The following is a 21,513-nucleotide window of genomic DNA, read 5'->3' as shown; positions in this document are numbered from 1 at the left end:
GTTAATGCTTTAAATAGAGCAGACTCGAATTGAGCGCCTTGATCAGTTGTGATAGTAAGAAGTGTGCCGTAGAATGAGATCCATTCATTGAAAAATGCGGTGGCAACCGTATCAGCCGTTATGTCCTTCATCGGTATCGCAATTGGCCAACGAGAAAATCTGTCGATGATTGTCAGACAATATCGATATCCGTTAACCTCTGGCAATATGATGATGTCTAAATTTACGTGATTGAATCTACGTTCGGGAACTTCGATACTTTCGTGTGGTAGACGATTGTGTCGTTGAATTTTTGCACACTGACATTGCGGACACTCTCTGGACTATTTTATGGCGTTTTTTTTTATTTCAGGCCAAATAAATTTTTCCTTTATCATTTTACAAGTATTACGACCACTCGGATGCGATAAACCATGTATTACTTCGAATGCTGTCTTACGTAAATCACTTGGAATATAAGGTCTGACTATTCCAGTAGCTATGTCGCAGTATACTGGAATGTTTGGTTCTACGTTGAGACGTTGAAGATTCAACGATGAATTCCTGATGAGATTTTGTAGTTCCTCGTCATCTTCTTGTGCCTGTCTGATTGTTTCTGCGTCCAGTTTTGTCGGCATATTTATAGCATTTATTCTAGAGAGTGCATCCGCTACAACGTTTTCTTCACCTTTGAGGTGCAATATTTCTGTTGTGAATTGTGATATGTAGCTTAACTGACGAGCTTGTCTTGGTGATGCTTTTTCTGGTTTTTGGCGGAACGCGTACATTAAAGGCTTGTGATCAGTCTTAATTATGAATGTACGACCTTCAACAATATGTTGAAAATATTTTATAGCAGCGTATATAGCTAACAACTCTCTATCATAAGTGCTGTATCTTGATTCCGTGTCGCTGAGTTTCCGGGAAAAAAGTCCGATGGGAGTCCATTTGTCATCGATCAGCTGCTCCAGTGCAGCACCAATCCCTGTGTCTGATGCATCGGCTACTAGCGCGAGTGGTGCGGTGTTTGAGATAAACTGAGTAAGTGCAATGGAAGCTATGCTTTGCTTGCACTGTTCAAAAGCTTCATCTGCTTCTGGTGTCCAACGTATTACCCGTTTGTCGTTTTTCCGAGCATCTCTTAAGTAATTGTTTAACGGAGCTTGCATTTGAGCTGCATGTGGAATTAAACGACGGTAATAATTTATTGAACCCAAGAAACTTCTTAATTCTTTGATAGTTTTAGGTTTTGGATAATTTTTCATTGCTTCCACTCTTTCTTGAGGAGGTTTGTACCCGAACTCGTTGATGGTGTATCCCAAGTTACTTAACTTCTGACTTACCGAATTCACATTTACTGGGATTTATTGTGTATCCGTGCTGCCGCAGTCGTTCGAATAAAATTCTTAAATGTTTTAGGTGTTCTTCATGGTTTTGGGATTTTACCAGGACGTCATCCACATAGTATTCAACGAAGCCCAGGTCTTGTAAGATTGAATCTATGCTTCTTTGAAAAGTTTGTCGTGCATTACGTAGACCGTACGGTGAAAACTCGTATTCAAATAAGCCGAAGGGCGTGATTATTGCTGTCTTCTCTATATCCTCGTCAGCAATGAGCATTTGGCTGTAAGCTTTTGCCATATCGATTTTTGATAATACCTTGGTTCCTGGTGGAAGTTGAATGATGTTTTGTATCATCGGTGGTGGATATCTATCTACAACTGTTTGAGCGTTTAATTTACGATAGTCTCCACAAAGTCTCCACTCACCTGATTTTTTTTGTTTCATCAGTATCGGACTCGCCCACGGGCTCTTTGACGGTCGAATTATTCCCTGCTCCAGGAGCGAGTTGATTTCGGCTATTGCCGCTGCTAATTTCTCTCCAGCTAGCTTGTGAGGACGTTCTGCAACGGGTTGTCCAGTGGTGATGATACGATCTACAACTTTCGGATGTATATTTCTGTGTGGTTTTGTCCTTGACTTAGTTATATCTATGTATTCATTCAAGAGATCTGTGTATTGTTGTGTATGATTATTTTGAGAGATCATGCTCACAGATACTGTGGATATTCCATATTCGTCAGTTTGTTTTAGTTCTCCAATAGCTTCGAGACTTGTTGTTGGGTCAATCAGTCTTTGACTCCTGAGATCAACTACTAAACCATAATGAGCGATTAAATCGGCACCGATTGTGGCTGATTTTACGTCGGCAATTATGAATTCCCAGTTAATTTGTCGTCGCAGACCCAGGTTGAGTATGAACGACGTTGTCCATAAGTGTTGATGATAGTTGAGTTGGCTGCATATAATTTGTATGCAGTTTCTTGCAAATTTTGTTTAATACTGGTGCGAGGTATGACAGATACGACGGATCCAGTATCGACTAGAAATCTTTGGTTATTAGTTGTGTCGAATACATGGAGGCGTAGTTCACGATTTATCGTGTCGGTGGTTGCACTGTCGCCCATAGCCTCCGCTGACGACAGTGGTTTTAGTTTTCCGATTGTTTCAATGGATTTTTAGGACACCAGGGTCCACTGCACTTGTATGCCGCTTCACCGAATTTGTGGTGATAATAACACACGCCATCAGGGTATTGTATGCGTGGTCTTGATCGCGAGCGTTGTCGGAAACCATGTGTTGTCTTACTTTTTTCTGTTGATTCTTTTATGCTGTTGCATAACTCGTTCATTCTTCTTTCCAGTCTGTCCAATTTTTCTTCGTATTCTTTGTTTTTTTCTATTTTCGATTGATTTTGTGAGGTTTTTTCTAAATTTTTTGCACTGGAATTTACAGCCATAATGTAGTAATTCTTTTTTTCCAGCATTTTATCGGCAATTTCAGCCTGTTGTGTGAGGTTAAGGTTTTGTATTACCATGAGGATGTCTTGAACGTTGGTTGGTAGTAAACTGAGCCGTTTTGTCTTCAGAAGATCGTCAGTAGCTTGATTATTTGCCAATTCTTTCATCTGTCGCAATAATTGGGATGGCTTCTTGTCACCAAGTTCCACTTCAGATAAAAGTCTGTGTAACTGTCGTTCCGATGATTCAGAAAAACGATTGATTAGTGCTCTTTTTAATAACTCGTAAGAATTGCCATCAGGTTGTCTATTAATGATATCAGACACTTCGTTGATTGCGTGTTGATCTAAAATTTCCATCACTGAGTCATATTTAGATCTGTCACTTCGAATGATCTTTTTTCTGAATACAGATTCGATTTGTATGAACCATAATTGCGGTTTATTTTTCCAGAAGGTAGGTAATTTATAATTAGATAAAGCTGCCAATTCGTTTTGAACGTTACCTTGTTCATTGTTGACGTTGTTGCCTGCGCCTGGAGGTGGAGGAATCTGTTGATTTGGATCAACGACTTGTTGGTTATTGGCGTTGTTACCTGCCTCGGGAAGCGGTGGAATGTTTTGGTTTACGTTGACCACTTGTCCTTGCGGAGGATTTTGTCTCAGCTGCTGTAGTTTTAGTTGAAGATTCTGGATCTGTCTTCTTAATTCTTCTTGATCAGCTTCGTTTCCCTGGTTTCCCTCGTTGTCCGACATTTTGATTTTTATTTTTTTAGAAGGGGTAACCAATGTGGACGGGTTATTACTCAATACATATATTATTACTAATAATAACAGTCCAACACATATAAAATACTATGTACTTTATTTTTTCAATTATAACAAATATTATAAATAATCAATGATCTGTATTGTTAAAAGGTTTAATAGCAAGCTACAGCTGTAGCGTATGACTTGTTTGAATGAATAATGGCGTCGATGTCGATGTTTCTGGCGGTTAAAATCTGCTTCCTCTGTCTAGTTCGTTGAAGACCCGCGTCAGTGCTCTTCTCGGTCCTGACGCGCTCTCTGCTGAGCTCTGATGGAATCAGCGGCAAGGGTGCCACAAAAATTCCACATGCAATCAAATAAAACTGAGAAAAACCCACTTTGCCCCTTTCTACAGTTAAATTTTTCACCTTTTATATTCATTCTAATATTGCTTCATTGATATAGCATTATTTTCATGTGTTGTAATAAAAAAAAAATTTTTTTTTATACGCCCTTTTGACTTTAAGACATAATTTTCTTGAAGCCAAAAGGGCGTATATCTTGAGATACACCCTTCTGGCGTTAGTAATTAAAAAAAATTTTTTTTTATTGATCTTGACGTTTCAAACGATTTTGAGTTGAATGGCAAAAAAAAAAATTTGTTATACGCCCTTTTGGCACAAAACCCTATCTAACTGCTGTCCACCCTTTTGGCATTTCGCACGCGATATGATTATCAAATCGTTCCGGTATTGGGTCTTGTTCCGGTACTGGGACATTTACCTTAATTTAGCGTTAAAAATAAATTTGTGTTAAAGTAACTTGAGTTCAAATACTACATTGCAGGATCCAATCATTAACTAAAATAAAAACTAAAGTAAGTTAATACGTTATTGCAACACTACTAAATAAGTTTATCTTACATCAAGTTTCAAATATTTTGCGATCAACATTTTACGTTTCAATATTTCTGCAGTAATTATTATAGCAAAACAGTGCTAAGTTACTTTAGATTAATTGGATTTAATAGGCAAGTATTATCAATAATTTTGCAAAACTGAGTCAAGTCTTATAAGATATTTTTGAGAATGATATATTATAGACTATTTTATAGTTCGTAATACAAATTTCAAGTTCATTTTTAATCGACTTGCTTATTTTAGATCCTTAAACTATTATATATTTTTTCTTGAAGATTGATCAATTAAATCACATAGAAGTAATTTGAGCTCAAACTATTCCGAGATAAGTTTTATTAAAGGGTTAGGTGGGTTTCAGCGGTATAAAAAAAAGGTATTTTTACGATTTTTTTTTTTCAATATAAACAATCATGTAATTTAAAAATATAATATGGCATATCAAAGGTACATATTTCAACAATGTCTCCTGAAATTTTTACATAAAAATGTTGAAAATTCAGCCGTTGAGACCTTATCTCCCTGGGTGTCTCACAAAAAAGTGCCCTCGCCGTGGACAGCATAACCTATTATTGGTTCATCTAAAATTAAAAAACCAAAAATATTCCGTCAGTACATAAATAAATCTCGTGTTTGAACGAAGGAAAAAAAAATTAAAATTTTCATTTTTTCTCAGACTTTGAACAAAAAATCTCATTTTTTGGTCAAATTCATGCCATTTAATAGCTTAAAAAAATAAGTTATAATGAAAAAAAAAAAAAAACCCTTCGTTCAATAACTAGATAATGTTATTTTAAAGATGTGCACACCATTCGAACTAAATCGGACCATAACTTTTCGAGAAATCGTGTCCACCGACTTCAAAAATGAAGTTTTAAGAAAAACGCGTTTAAAGTTTTAAGTTGAAATCACATGCAAAAAAAAAATTTTTTTTCAACTTACATAGAATCATCGATTCCAGCACCATAAAGCAGAGTACCCGCAGCTGCGGCAATATCTAGGGTATTCTTTGCTCTTGTCTGGGACGAATTCTTGCTTCACGAGTCTCAATGTCAGCTTTCTCTTCGGCAATGAGTATGCGGTTCTCATCTTTTTTTCGAGCATACTCATGGCTGTTTCGACCAAGTTTCAAGTCCATGCCATGCATAAGAAGCAACAAAACTGAGACTCCTTCGTTGAATGTGCCAGCAGCGACATATGCAGCGATCCCAACTATTGTTGAACCAGCAGATACAGTTACATCTGTCGTATTATCAATATCATTTTCATCACACTTTAATTTTTTTTTGTTTTGCAGCCGATGAAAAAAGTGCTTTAGCGACCGCGTCAACACATTCATAAATTTTATCAACATAAAAAACGTACGTTGACTTATTCAAGAAAGAAGCACTTACTTCCATCAAGCCACAGAATTTTTTACATCCGGCAAGTCCTAAGCCTAATATTCGCATCACAAAAATAAACCTACGACTTATTTCGTAAGCTTTTCCAATTTTATGACACGATGAAATGTATCGAGGCTGACATTTTTCACACTCTACGAGAATTTTGAAACCAAGGCCAAATTTCACACACTGTTTAAAATCTACTTTCCCGTTGCATATTTTGTCCTGTCCATTTTCGTTTATAATATTAGAGCATTTCACAAATGAAGATAACGTTGAAAAATCTAAAAAAAAGTCGATGATTGGATACTGCAAAGTACCGTCTTTTGGCATATGATTTTCATCTTGGCTTCTAAGTTTTTTCGCCGACGTGCTGGTGAAAGATTTATCATGTACCTCAGGATTTTTAGGATTGAATGATTGTTTTCTCTTTCTTGGTCTATCTTTTCTTCGACCACTGGTTATCCGATCAGATCTCGTCACTTTACTCATGATGATTAAAAATTTGTTAACCCTTTTAATTTCACAGAAACCAAAATTCACAAACACTTATAACCTCAAAGAAACCTTGTGGATAAGGAGGCAACCAAGAACTGAAATGTTTAAAACTAGTTTAAGTTACCTTTGAATGGTATACAATAAGCAAACAAGAAGAACGGTCAATAGCCAGCTGCTTCCGTATACCTGCGGTGCGCTACACCGACGTGGCCTGATGGGCGGAACTTCTAAAGGGTCTATCTCTTAGAATTTTACTCGGATCGATTTAAAGTTTTGGTAGAATATTTTAAACATATTGTACTATTTAATAAGACAAAAAAAATCGATTTTTTGAAATTTTCGAACCCACCTAACCCCTTAAAAATAGTTTTAAATCGATAAACACAATTTTCTCAAAAGCAATAAATTGTCAGTTGATACGCTATTGCTTATTTATGTCCAAATATTAAAATTCATATAAATTTTTATTTTTATTAATAATTTAATCACATACATGATCAAAAAATAAAAAAACTTAAATTTATTCCTTACATTGTCGTTTAGATTTAGTATTATCATTACTAAATTTTCTTTTAGTTTTTTTATCATTACTCTTAGTTACTTTATTATTTTTAATTTCTTCTTTACTGATGATTTCTTTTAGTTTACTCAATTGATCAATGTAATTTATATCTTCGGCAATAGTTTCTAATGACTCAAACTTTTCAATTGTCGGGACAACTTTGTGTGCTGACGCGAGCATTCGCTTAAATGCTGGGATTTGATTACAAGTTAATATAGATATAGCTGTTCCTAATTTACCAGCACGTCCAGTTCGTCCGGATCGATGGATGTAACCTTTTATATTTTTTGGTAAATCGTAAGAAATCACTGTCACATTTGGTATGTCAACACCGCGTGCTAATGCATCAGAACTTACAAGTCTGTAATGGGACAAACATATAAGAATAAAAAATTTTTGAAATCATTGGAAAAATAAATTTAAATTTAATAACAAAACTTACACTCCTGAGTCCGCTTTACTAAATTTATCTAGAACTTCGCCCCGCTGCTTAGGCGTCATCTGCGAAGACAATTCGTCGACACAAATATTTTTATCAGCCAGCATAAAACTCAATAAAAGCGCAAGACGATGGGCAGAATTGCCAGAGTTGGTAAAAATCAGCGTCTTCTTTCTCTTTTCATTGTCGGTTATCAATTTCCAGGCGGCAATCGGTTTGTATTCAGGCGAACATTCAAAAGAACGTTCAGTCAACTCTGTAGGACTAGTATATTTACCCAAAAATTCACCACATTCGTTATCTAGATCAATGTCTTCATCATTGTCATGATTCTTCAAGACAACGGAAGTAAATAATATCGGCTGGAATAAATTTAATCGGCTCAATTTTTCCGGGTCTTGGGATAAAGTTGCACTGAATAATAATTTTTGCGCTGGTGGTATCGAACTAAAAAACAAATAAATTGATTATTTGGCTTAGAATTTCTGGAATTAAAGTTACACAATAGATGACAGTAGACGGACACCACCCACTTCTTTTTTCGAAATAGGGGGGAGAGGGGTCAAGGTTAGAATGTTTACGATATAGAAAATTTTACGGATTATTTTTAAATATTAAAAAAAATTTTTTATAATGCTGAACAGCAGAAAAACATGTACCTGAAGATCGGAACGTTCTTCGCTCAACAAAAATAAAAAAAATTCATGTAATTCGATTGCTTGGGATTGGGGATTGGGGGGTGGTCTAAGATTTTCGGCTGACATGCGAGCATTTATGTGCGAAACGTTTCAAAAATCTCGCCATTCAGTAGTTTTTTTTACACCCAATTTTTTTTTTCGTTGCACGAAAAACGTTTTGATCTTCAGGAACATAGAAAAACTTATTTTTCAAACGGATACAAAGGCTTAAAGCGTTTCACACTTAAAAAAAATTAGAATACAAAAAAGCTGGGTCAGAATAAGAAAATAACCTATTTAATGAATAGTTTATAAATAAATTTAAAAAAACTATTAGTCAAAATTAGGAATCGAACCTGGATTCTATTAGTTTAACTGATAACTGTTTCTTAATTGGGCATACATAAGCAATAAGTTTTAATTGACATAGACACCATTTTGAACAAATTGCGTTAAAAAATTTTAAACTATTTTTAATAAGATCTGTATCAAAATTATTCAGCACAAATTGCTTCCATATGATTTTATCAATCAATATCCAAAAAAAAATATAATTGTTTGAGGATCTAAAATATATAAGCAAATCTATTACACTGTAAATTTTGTGTTTTTTAATGGATTCATACGGGTGCAGTGGTATTACTTAGCGGTGTAATCCAACTATAGTTAAAACGATGTGCATGCGGAGTAAATTAACTCCAATCAGAGTATGAAAGTGTTTAAGTGTTTTAAGATAAAAAAAATAGGAAAAAAATGATAATAACAATATTTTGTTAAAATAATGAAATTTTCGTTGATTGAAATTTAAAAAGAAATTCATTGCCTATAAAATAAGCAGTCACGTTTAAGAAACTCTAAAAATTTCATAAATTTCTAATCATTTATCGAGTTAAATATTTAGGAACAAAATATTAATTATTTTTATTGTAACTCTTGCGTTTTTCATAAGTCAATAACTGATTTAAAGATGATAAACTAATCATTGACTATTTAATTTTACTTTTTTCCCTGCTTTAGTTTGCAAAGAGACTTGAATCATTAACATCCGTTTCCTATATATTATACAATAACATTAATATGTCATTGTGAGCTAATATTCTTTGGGTTTCTCCATAAACTAGTAAATCTGTCGTATCATTAATTTTTGAAACAATAAAAAATTTTTCTTTGCATTTGAAATACAATTCAACTTCTGATATTTCGAAAATAAAAATACTTTTTTTTTAATAGCGTTTAACAACGAAAAAAATGTGAACACCACTACCAATGTTATTTTACACGGATAATCTTAACATTGAAATAGCGAAAACTTACATAAATTTTTTATTGGTGTAAAAATAAACTTAAATTCGGTATTACGAAATTTAAAATAGCTAATCTAATTTTCATAAACTTGACTCGGTTTTAAAAAATGATCCATAATACTTCATTTTTAAATCCAATTAATCTAAACTGGATTGATGAAATTATTGCAGCAAAAATATTGAAACATAAAAAAGTAATGACAAAAAAATTTTCTATTGTTACTAAGGAATCATTTGGTATAAAAATTCCAAAAAGACAAGCTGATGCAAGAAATTATACCAATCAATCCCTCAACGAAACCCACATAGCGATACTTTAGATACTTCCAATTACAATTTTTTCTTTTCCATTTATGTTTTTCACTTACCATGACTGTATATTTTTTATAGTTAACGAAGGAATGTTATAATGGGGGTGTGGAATATATTTTAACCAGTCTGTTGAACGATCAGCCTCATCAATAACTAAATATTCAAGATAATTTAATGTAAATCCTTTTGTTTTTTCAATATGGTCTATCAAACGCCCTGGTGTTGATATCACAATGTCCACACGACTTATCAAATCACCATTTTGTGCTTAAGAAAAAAAAAAATGAAAAATTAATAATAAATAAAAAAAAATATATCAAATAATTTTTTTCTTTGTTATTCTTCTGAAGCATAGTTTTAAATATTATAAATAATAGTGTTACTTTTTTTGACGAGGTTCGTTTGCTCAATTTCCATAGATGATGCGCCGGTAATCAAAGCGACTCTAAGATTTGTATTCTTGCAGTAAGTGATCATTACTTTGTAAACTTGGGCTGCTAATTCTTGGACTGGCAAGACAATTAGACAGCGTACTTTAGTTATTAAATTGTTCTTTAACTGTTGAATTATTGGTAAGACGTAAGCTAGAGTTTTACCTAAAATTAAATTGTGGAAGTTAAAATTTAGTATAAGATTAATGTTTGTTAAATTTGTGAAATAATTTCCTCTTAGTTGAGTATCCACATCAATATGTTTTGTTAACAAATAAATAACTCATTGAAATCAATTATCATTAATGAATTATTGCATTATGTTAATTATTTAAATAAAATTTATAATTTTTTTTTTTATTTTGAGAATTCTTCAGTTGGAATAATTAAAATACTTTTAACGATATTTTTTACTTAAAAATATAGGAAGTAAAATATGACCATTTTATGAACAATTAATTAATCAAAAATTAATAATCGACTTCATTTTATTACACTGTTGTGGGTGCTTATTTTACGCGTAATTTTGTCAATTATTCAAAGATTATCTTCCACTTTCTTTAAATATATTTTATCTTAAAAATACACAATAATGAGCACTCTATAATTAATTGAAATTAGTTTCCTTTGAAATTTAGATTAATTAACGAAATGGCAAGTACAGTTCAATTTTTGGCCAAATTTTCAATAGTTTTGAGTACCAACATTGATATGTTTTAATAAATTTATTTTCAACAAACAATTGGGCATTTTTTAAACAATTAATTCATAAAAAATTAACCAACTAGTGACTTCATCATAATACATCAATGTGGGTACTTACTATACGTGGAATTTTCTCACCGACTTCAATCTATCATTAAAATATCTCATAAAATATTTTTTTATCATTAAAAATGTGATAAATAAATTTTTAACTACAATTAAAATCTTTACTTAATTAAACAAAAATAACAATAATAATTAAATTACCACTTCCAGTAGGTGCTGACACACATGTATCACGTGGCCACCAGCCCATCCGCCGATACTCATTGCATTTAAGCATCCATTTAATCACATTCAACTGTACAGGAAATAATTTTTTAATTCCATTGTCCTGTAACGTTTTCATCATCTGATCATCAAAATTTAATGACTCTTTTATGTTATCATCCAACTCAGGACCATTATTTAAGTCAGCTGATATTATTTCTGGATGTGTCAGCCATTTAGGCAACACACGTGTCACTTTAGCTTTTTTTTTACTGGCATTTACTCCAAGAATCATGAAATCTTGCTTGTGTTTACTTTCATCAACAGTATTTTCATTATCATTAACATTATCGTTATTATTATCATTGTCATTGACATTATTATTTGCAATTTCACTATTTTCATTAGGAATTCCAACATCTGATTTTCTTTTACGTTTCTTTTGTAATTTTTTTTTATTATCATTATTGCTATCATTTTCATTATTATTTTTATTATTATTAAGACGTTGCTGCTTTCTCTCTTCAATTAATTTATATAATTCTGATAAGTGGTCATATGATTTTGGTTCTTGTTCATTTTCTTCATCATAACTAAAATAAGAAATTATTATTATTTATAAGATAAAAAATTAAAATTGATTCCTAGTGAAATTTGAAAACAATTTAAGATATAACACTTTTTTGACTTTTTAAATTCAAAAGTTTAATAATGATTAATTGTTAATTTTATAAATGGGGGAACATTGAATTTGAATTAAGAATAATTGTATTTTAACAATTTAAAAAAATTTTAGATATGTTGACTTAAAATTAAAAATTGTATTTAATTTGGTGATCATTAAACATTTATGAAATCAATGTTTTTTACAATATTGTTTATGCTTAAGTAATTAAATAAATTTTACTAATTAACTAATTCATAATTACTTTAATATAACTTACCGCCTGACTTCAAATAAAGACATTTTATTTAACTATATATTTTATTTTATATGTCGGTTGTAATATATAAACAAACCCACGTTTTAGACATGAATTTATAAATATAACCTTTAAATATTCTTGTAAGTATCTATATATAATAGACCATATAGCAATTGAACAAATTAAACATATGAAGGTATCTGCGCACAAAAGCGGCGCAGAATAAAACCAAATGTTTATTTGCATACTCAAATTATAAAAATTACTGAATATAAATAAAAATTTAATTCTCAAGATAGTAAAAATTACACTATTGTAATGGCGCTCTAAGTTTTCATTATAAATTTAGTAAATTTAACTCCTATTTTTAAGTAAAGTTTTCTATATTTTTTTCTTCGTCATTAAAATCTTAATTTCAGCTTTATAAATAAATTTATAGGGTAACTCTTCATCAGATGCAGAAAAAATTGTGTGTGATTTATCATTAGTATTCGGTAAATGATCAAATTATCTAATATTAGCGATAATAATGTCAGCTACATTATCGAACGTCATTTTACAAGAAATATTATCGATAGTCCCATTTAATTTTGAAGTTATATCAGAATTTGAATTTTCTATTTTGATTTTTTTAATAACAGGTTGATTCGTCCCCCTTCGGACCAATCTCATTTACTTTCCTTGACGTTGATTTGTTCTGTTATTTTGGTTATATCTATTTTTTTTGTGTTGAAAATTTTATGAATTTTGCTGATTCGAAATTTGTGAATTTTTACAATTTCTTTTAACATGATTTTACTTGCCGCAGTTCCATCAACATGTATGATTACTGGTATCAGATTCAAATTTTTTTTCTAAATTCGGTTTATAATTACCCGAATGTTTAAAATTATTATTCAATTGAATTGCTTTTTTTTCCATAAATTAATTTTTAATGATACTGAAGTTAGTCGACGTCTAATAATTTTTGAATTTTTTTAAAAACGATAAATTGTAAAAACAAAAATATTCTAAAAATTAAACCTATAGCTTTTTAATTTTTTACATGCGCATATTTTTAGCTTTTTTTGTTTTTGTAATTGCCCAAGTAGCACACTTGCCTTTGTGACATCCCCTGATTAAGAAAAATAATTTACCCTATGATAAGTGTATATCTATTCTATATATTAGTCGATTCAAATTGTTTTAAATCATTTCAAATAATTTTTCTCAAGGGTCTATAAAATATCAGTTTTTAGGCTGTTTTTTGGCACATCGATAAGACACCAACATGTTGACAAAACGATCAGAAATTTATGTCACCGAAGAAATATCTACTGAAAAGACTTGATACAAGTGACGACATAAATGACATTACAAATAGTGGTAAAATAAGTTATCTAAATGTTTTTTTAACTGACATGTCTTTTTTAAGACAGAAAAAACAACAAAAATTTTCTATGTCTCCTAGGACTAACATCCGCATGTCTTATTTATTCCAAAAAAGTGACTTTAAGACAAAAAAAATTTATCTTATCCAGCCACCAACACTTTAAAATTGGGTAAAAAAATTTTTCTTCAGGGAGAATTTTTCACTCAATAAATATTTTATTATTCAGTAATAAATTTGAAGAATTTATGTTTTTTAATTACTCTAATATTGGTACATGGCAATTTAAAAAGGCAGATTTTTTTTTTATTTTATATAGCGCGAAATTTGAACATTTTTCGAAGGTTTCCAAATTATTTAACGCCCTGACGCTTAGGTCGAACATCAAACGTCAACATATAAACGAACCTTAATAAATTCCACGACGACCTCTACAATAATTTAATCAACTAAAAACTCAAGCGTTCTTGTCGATTTCCTCTTCCTACCTCTTTCTTTCCGTACTCCGTCACAATGCAGAAGGTTAAAAAATGTTTCTTTCTATTAATTAACAATAAATAAATAATTATGAAAATATTAATAAATATTTACATTACAGACAAAGCAAAAGGAACCCATCCACTCAGTCCAAGTTTTCGGACGTAAGGTAATAAATTATTTAAATCACAATTTATTTCGTTTATATCCACGGCGTGTTTTACCTAACCTACATTTTTATTTCTTAACTTGAAAAATTTGAATCTATGAAAAAATAATATTTTAGATGATTTATTACTGTAAAAATAATTGTTGAATTATCTTCCTTGATATTTAGTATTTACATAAATGTTTTATTTTGTATTTTTTTATAGAAAAGTGCAACGGCTGTAGCTTACTGCAAACGTGGTCGTGGTATTTTACGTGTAAATGGCAGACCATTGGAGAATATTGAACCAATTGTACTCCAATACAAATTACAAGAACCAATTCTTCTTCTCGGCAAGGTATAAATAATTATTTTAATTTTTATATTTTATTATTTTTTATGATATTGGAATCAGCAGACAATTGACAATTTTTGTATTTTTAAATAAATAAATTCAATAATAGTATCTAAAAATTTAAAAAATTACGCAAAGGATTTTTAACAATGTAATTCGTTTAACACAAAAAACACTAAATTTCTTTATCTACTACTTGCAGTTTCATAATGTTTTTCAAACTGACAATTATTTTTATTATTTCTTTTAATATAAACATGAGTAATTTTTTCCAGAAGTCAGATAATTATCTTAATTTTATAATCTATAAAAAATTCATAGGACATGTCGTCGATTGTTATAGACTTTCTCAATTAATAAAAACAAATAAAATTAAAATTTTATCAAGCATTAATAAAAAAAAAAAAAACGATTTAAATCATTTGCTAAAAATGATTTATTTCATTTGATATTAATAAACATTTCATATTTAATATCAACATATTGATTTAAATAATAATTATCAATATTATTCAGTACTTGATTTTCTGTTTAAAATTCGATGATTAATAATTAAGACAAAAACAAATGAATTAATTACTTATTATATACTGATTTAAACTATTCTCTCCATTATTTAATTTAAAAGAAAAAAATCCTAGTTTGTCATTTAGTGAAGTCATTTTTTACATTTAAAAAATATAAGAAAAAGTTGACTAACAGTACTATCTTTATTGCACTGGTGCAGTAAATGGAAACTTTATCCACGTTTTTCTCTTAAACAAATGAACATTTTTGAAAAATGAAAATTTAAACTACTAGATTATAGAATAATGCATCGATCCTCATTCATAATTTTGCGTTTAGAGATTTATTGACAGAAAAGCTTGGACAAAAATTACTATAGACCCTTTCTCAAAAATATCTACTTGAAAACTTTTAAAACCTTATAAATTTTTTACTTAATCTTTTTCATTTAAAATTGTCATTGAACTATTGCAATTATCAATTACTTAAGTAAATACAATTTTTCAATAAATTTATACTTATTACCTATTGGTGCTTATAATTGATAAATATATTTTTTTTCATAAGCTGATGTTTTTTTTTTGTGTGATTATGTTACTAATAAATAAATTGATTAATTAATTAATTAAATTTTTTTGTTAGGACAAATTTTCAGGTGTTGACATGCGCATACGTGTAAGCGGTGGTGGTCATGTAGCACAAATTTATGCTATCAGACAAGCTATGTCCAAGGCACTTGTTGCTTATTATCAAAAATGTAAGTTGATTATTATTATTAATTTTAATTGAAAGACTATCAACTTTATAATTGTAATAAACAAGAGATTTCTAAATATTTTTAAACCTCGATTCAAAAGTATTCAGCTGTTTAATCATTTTTAAATTATTAAAATTTTTTCAATTAAATTACAACTATTGAAAGTTCAACACAAATACAAAAATTGTTTATCTACAGAAATAAATTTTTCACAAAAAAAAAGCCCTTGTTACTTTTAATGGAAATCCGATAGCTAAGTAACAAAAAAAAATTAAGAGTAGATTTGTCTTTAAATAAAAATTTTCAATAAATAGAAATTTATATTTTTATTAAATAATCAATCATTTATTTATTCATAGATGTCGATGAAGCAAGTAAAAAAGAAGTCAAGGATATCCTTATCCAATACGATCGTACATTACTTGTAGCTGACCCAAGACGTTGTGAGCCCAAGAAATTCGGTGGTCCCGGTGCGAGAGCACGTTACCAAAAATCGTACCGTTAAATTGTATCACTATACATTCATATTTACATCTTTTTTTGTACGTTATCAATACGTCGTTCAATAAGAAAAATGAATAAACAACAACACTAAAATATCAATGAGTTTCTTTTTTCATTTAATATAATAACGATTACGGATTTTCTATTCTATTTTATTTATATTAATTTATTTCAACTTCTAATGAATCCATTCATTCACTTGGTTCTTAAAGTTTGAACTTTTGAATAATTTTATCGATTAATTTCTAAATATTCCATTTTTAATTTTCAATAATCAAAAAATTTATTTACATTTTTAACTGAAAAAATTGAGTTTAAACAAATTTATCAATTTCATATATATATATATATATATATATATATAAAGATTCTTGAAGTATAAATAAAATTAAAATTTTTTTGTCATTAAAACTGACTTAAATTCATAATTAAAGAAAAAAAAAATTTTAATTAAAAAAAATATTAATTCAAAATTGTCTCTTAATTGCGACTACCTCAAGTTTTTTCACAATATAATTATATTTAACTTCGAAAATATTATTATTTATTTAATAATTGATTTTAATAAAAAATTTAATTGCCCGTGGAAAAGCGATAACGCATCAATTAACATAAACACCCTTTTGAGAAAATTGCATTTAAAGATTTAAAACTATTTTTAATTTAATTATTTTCGAACTTATTCAAGCACAAATTGCTTCTAAGTGATTTTATTAACCATTGTCTCAAAAAAAATATCTATATATATATATATAATAATTTGAGGATCTAAAATAAGCAAGTCGATTACAAATGAACTCAAAATTTGTATTATGAAGTATAAAATAGTCTTATCTAAATCTCAAAAACGGTTCATAAGACTCGACTCGGTTTTACACAATTACTGATTATACTCGGCTAAAACATCCAATTAATCTAAAAAAAATTTGACACTGTATTGCCGAAATCATTACAGGAAAAATATTTGAACGTAAAAAGTTTGTGACCAAAAAATTTTCAACTTGTAATAAGATACTTTATTCAGTATTTTGACAATAGCGTACCATGTTACTTCAATTTTTATTCTATAATTAATGAATCTCTGGAATTTAGTATTTAAACTCAAGTTACTTAACTCTACTTTGCAAAAAGTTTTATCCCATATAATCAATTAGTGTCAACTATTTTTTGAATTCATGATTTAAAAAAATTTTTCGTAACGCTAAACTACTCGAGAAGCAATCGTTAGTTACTAAAAAATCATTCGGTATAAAAATCATTTTTTTGGGTTTTCACGTTGTTGCTTATCTACCTCCAATTTTAATACGAAAATAAATTATTAAATTTTTTTGACATAATTTAAAAATATCAAAATTATAAATTTTCAGATCATTTTTCAATTTACTCTAACCTTTTTTTAAATTTTCTAGATTAGATTTTTTTATGTAATTAGTAATTACATAATTTTTTTTGGTACCATAAAAAAAAATTTGTAGTATTATCATAATTTAAATAGATTAAGTTTTAAATTTTGAACTATATTTTATAAATTATAATTTCTTTTTCTTTATTTTACCTGAGCAATTTTATGTATATAAATTGTAGTGGGTAAGATCAAAAAAATTTATTCATAAGTACAAAGTACTAAATATTTTTGTTACTTTTTTAACGCTGGTGAAATTCACGATGTAAATTTTATTCAAGCTCCAGCTTGTATTTTGAAAATATTGAAAAAACCAAGGTAAAAAAATATATATATATGTATAGGTCCGGTAATTAGGATATTTAAATATGTATATGCAAATTGTACACGTGCAATTAGTATAAGATGGCGCGCAAAATAACCAAAAATATATAGTTTTACGAAAATTTAACAGTCCACGTGGTTGGAATTTTATTTTATATCTTATTAATTGACGTTCAAGTGATCATGCGTGATTTCTTAAGAGTTTTTTTATTTAAACTTGAATTATTTATTATCAAATTTATTTTAAATTATTATAGAAATAGTTTAACTAATAAAAATAAAATAAAAATAGGTAAAGATTCTACAAATAGTAATATATTGTCTCAAATTAATAGAGAGGTTGTAAAAATAAATTATAGAATTACTGAGCGAGTTAAAGTTTATAAAATTGACAGAAAAATTGAAGAAGATAAAAGTGCGGTGAAGTCAAATGAATTAGTTTATAATGCGTACAATCAATTGCAAATTAAAAAAGATAGTGAAGAAAAGTTATCTATCAATTTTCCGATTTCATGTAAAAAAAAAATAATTAATGCTGGTTATCGGCTTGATAAAATTATGTAAGTATTTTTTATTAATCAGTATTTTAAATATTATTCATTTTTTTTTAATTTTGCTGTGGAAGTTATTGAATTTATATAATTTAAAAATATTCTGGAATATTTCAAGCACTTTTAAAATGTTTTTAAATAATCTAGAGGACTCACTATTATTCAGTCACAATTTGTTTTTAAATCTTCCAAACAGTTTTTTTTTGGAATCATCCAAAGCTGTCTAGAATTTTTAAGAAATAATTTTTAACTATCTGTAATACTTGAACACTTTAAAGTCTTTGTAGAATCTTCTAGACAGTTCTAGAATTATTTTAAATGATCTAGAGTTGTCTGAAATATTCTGACAATCTAAAAATTAATTAGAATTATTCTTAAGCTTTTAGAATTTTCAAAAAAGATTTATAATTCTCTAGAATATTTGAAAAGTACAAAATTTTTTAAAAATTTAAACAATTAACAATTTTTTTGAAATATTCCCGACACTGAAAATTATTTAAAATTGCCTTAAATATTCAGAGGATTTAATAATTTAAGAAAATGTTCAAAAATTTTTACAAACCGTCTAGAATATTTCGGATATTTCTATAATTGCTTTTTAAATATTTAAATAATAAAAAATTATTGCTAATAACTTATAGAGATGATGAACCACCAGAACCAAGAGAATTAGAAGACGAAATGGCTAAAGTTGACAAAAAAAATTTAACTAGAGAAGAGTATTACATAAAATTAGCAAAATTACACATAAAATACGATTGTATTCCTCAAGCAATCCGTTATTACACTCTAGCTATCCGCAGAAGCCCTAAAAAAGAATCACTTTACTGTTCACGCGCTAAATTACAGTACGAAAGAGGAAATAAACGCGCTTACATCGACGCTTACACAGAACTGACACCAAAACTTGACCCGGAAAATAACCAATTGCTTTTGATCAACTGCGCCAAGAAATTGTCCAAGCTATTAATATCAGAAAAAAATCATTCCGCTGCTCTCGAGGCAATCGAACCGATTTTCCATCACTGCCCACATTTGCTCACAGAACAAGAAGTCGGTCTATATTTACATATATTATTAAAACTTAATAAATATAATAAATGTATAGACATGTTTTCTAAATACACATGTATCAAAATTGGGTACCAAGTGATTGACTCAAAAATTGAAGAATTAAATTACAGTAAAAATACAGTTCCTACTACAGCAATTAGATTTTGTAAAATTCCGCGGAATACTCACATTATTTTAAAATTTACTTGTATTATTTTATTTATTGACTTGGGTTATATTAATAAAGTTGATTGTTATATTGACGAGTTATTAACTTTAGAAAACATAAAAATTTATAGCAACCATATTATGGATTTGGTAAAATCGCTAATGAGGAAACAAAACTATAGCAGAGCTCGTAAATTTTTGAAATCGTTGATAAGCTATGAAAGGTATTCTGAGTTGGTGATAATTTGGATTTTGTATGCTGAGTGTTGCGTTGAATGTTTTGCTAATGAAGAGTTTGATGCTTCGGCACCTGATGAATCGACTGCGGATCCGATAATTCGCTCAATTTGGCCAATAGTTATTGGAAATTGTTGTATTGGTGATAAGTGGAGGAAACTGGGATTTATTTACCGAGAGCATGGGTTTGAAGAGCAAGCGGTTGTTTGCTTCTCAAAAGCTATTTCGATCGATCCTAAAAATCCGGAGGTTTATGATAAAATATCGAATATAAGATAAGATATCGAATGTATACGCTGAGAATTTTATGATCATGATTGTCATCGGGGATTTTTAATTGTACAGTATAGTAATTTTTAAATTTATCACCATGATGCTATTGAAAACAATCACAATATGATAACTATCATCTGTGTTAGTAATAGTTACCATCGTATATTTTAAAAATTACTCAACAATGTTTAAATTATTTATTACCATACAATTTTATTGTTTTCAAATTAACTTGTTCCAATAAATGTATCAGTTCATTTATTTTCTTTTTATAAATTTAGTTGAATTAAGTATTCCAATTTTCAATTCTTGGTTGTAAAAGGGCTGCCATTTTTAAGCATTTGCGTGACGAAATTGACAACTGGGGTATATTTATTATCGGTGACTGATATATATTTTTTTTCTGTACGTAATATTAACATTAAATAATCAAATGTAGTATAAGTAATTAATAGTACAAATAAACTGGTCAATGCACTGAAAAATTGAATAAAAACTAGTTGTCGTAAGAGTGCAGAATTTTTTTGTGCAGTATGACCATCATTCTCATCAGAGACAATAATAGTCACCATATTAATTATAATTATTACGAACGTAGGATAATTACTTTTACTTATTGATGTATTATGAAAGATATCATCAAGTGGTTGTATTATTTGTCATGTGATGTAATAATACAGCTAATTCTTTTGTCGTAATGATTAATGTATTGATTCGATACGATAATTGGGCGTAGATAAGCAATAATGGGTCAGCTCATAAATATCGATTTTTATACTAAATGATTCCGTAGTAACAAATTTTTTTTCGAGTAGTTTAGCGTTAAAAAAATTTTTTTTAAATCATAAAATCAAAAAAATTGTTGATACAAAGTAATTATATGGGATAAAACTTTTTGCAAAGTCGAGTTACGGTACATAAGTCTAAATGCTAAATTGTACAGAAAACCATTCATTAAATAGAATGAAAATTGAAGTAACTTGGTGCGTCATAGCAAAAATACTGAATAAACTTATCTTATAACAAGTTAAAAATTTTTTTGTCGTTAACTTTTTACATTTCAATAAATTTAATGTAGTTATTTTAGCAATACAGTGACAAGTTACTTTAGATTAATAGGATATAATAGCCAAGTAAAATGAGTAATTTTGCAAACTTGAGTCAAGTATTATGAAACGTTTTTGAAAATTAGATTATTAGCTATTTTATATTTCGTAATAAAAATTTTAAGTTCATTTTTAATGGATTTGCTTATTTTTGATCCTTAAATTATTATATTTTTTTTCTCAGACAATGGTTATTAAAATTACATAGAAGAAATTATTATTCGAATAATTTCGAGATGAATTTAATTATAAAAAAATCTTAAATATTTCAACGCAATTTTCTCAAAATTGTGTTATGTTGTTTAACATGTTATTGCTTATCTACGT

General features: G+C 28.8%; 3 protein-coding genes across 3 annotated transcripts; 2 read left to right on the top strand and 1 right to left on the bottom strand.

The window, feature by feature from the left end:
• Positions 1-6,786: 6,786 nt before the first annotated feature.
• Positions 6,787-12,201, bottom strand: LOC103570651 (probable ATP-dependent RNA helicase Dbp73D). Its single transcript, XM_008548455.3, has 6 exons — positions 11,974-12,201; positions 11,027-11,622; positions 10,007-10,219; positions 9,680-9,890; positions 7,334-7,777; positions 6,787-7,252 (listed from the first exon to the last, which is right to left on the bottom strand). The coding sequence occupies exons 1-6, from the start codon at positions 11,994-11,996 to the stop codon at positions 6,850-6,852; spliced, it is 1,890 nt and encodes a 629-aa protein (XP_008546677.1). The 5' UTR covers positions 11,997-12,201; the 3' UTR covers positions 6,787-6,849.
• A 1,583-nt stretch (positions 12,202-13,784) lies between these two features.
• LOC103570650 (40S ribosomal protein S16) lies at positions 13,785-16,171 on the top strand. The gene is made up of 5 exons (XM_008548454.2): positions 13,785-13,846; positions 13,923-13,970; positions 14,176-14,307; positions 15,454-15,568; positions 15,928-16,171. Exons 1-5 carry the CDS (start codon positions 13,838-13,840, stop codon positions 16,071-16,073), a joined length of 450 nt encoding a protein of 149 aa, XP_008546676.1. The 5' UTR covers positions 13,785-13,837; the 3' UTR covers positions 16,074-16,171.
• Positions 16,172-17,668: 1,497 nt separating this feature from the next.
• On the top strand, positions 17,669-20,341 carry LOC103570648 (uncharacterized). Its single transcript, XM_008548453.2, has 2 exons — positions 17,669-18,358; positions 18,991-20,341. Exons 1-2 carry the CDS (start codon positions 17,982-17,984, stop codon positions 20,084-20,086), a joined length of 1,473 nt encoding a protein of 490 aa, XP_008546675.1. The 5' UTR covers positions 17,669-17,981; the 3' UTR covers positions 20,087-20,341.
• The last annotated feature ends 1,172 nt before the right edge of the window (positions 20,342-21,513 follow it).

This window comes from Microplitis demolitor, chromosome 6 (genome assembly GCF_026212275.2).
Source record: "Microplitis demolitor isolate Queensland-Clemson2020A chromosome 6, iyMicDemo2.1a, whole genome shotgun sequence".
Classification (NCBI taxonomy): Eukaryota; Metazoa; Arthropoda; class Insecta; order Hymenoptera; family Braconidae; genus Microplitis; species Microplitis demolitor.
The sequence above is the reverse complement of the archived record's forward strand: the minus strand, read 5'-3'. Positions and strand labels throughout refer to the sequence as shown.

Coding starts and splice junctions, on each gene's coding strand:
- LOC103570651 (XM_008548455.3), bottom strand. CDS start 11,996: ATGTCTTTATTTGAAGTCAGGCG. Junction 10,220..11,026: donor GTCAGCACCTACTGGAAGTG/GTAATTTAATTA, acceptor ATTTAATTTTAG/GTAAAACTCTAGCTTACGTC. Junction 7,778..9,679: donor ATAAAAAATATACAGTCATG/GTAAGTGAAAAA, acceptor TTTGTTTTTTAG/TTCGATACCACCAGCGCAAA.
- LOC103570650 (XM_008548454.2), top strand. Junction 13,971..14,175: donor TCCAAGTTTTCGGACGTAAG/GTAATAAATTAT, acceptor ATTTTTTTATAG/AAAAGTGCAACGGCTGTAGC. Junction 14,308..15,453: donor CAATTCTTCTTCTCGGCAAG/GTATAAATAATT, acceptor TTTTTTTGTTAG/GACAAATTTTCAGGTGTTGA.
- LOC103570648 (XM_008548453.2), top strand. CDS start 17,982: ATGCGTGATTTCTTAAGAGTTTTTTTATTTAAACTTGAATTATTTATT. Junction 18,359..18,990: donor TATCGGCTTGATAAAATTAT/GTAAGTATTTTT, acceptor AATAACTTATAG/AGATGATGAACCACCAGAAC.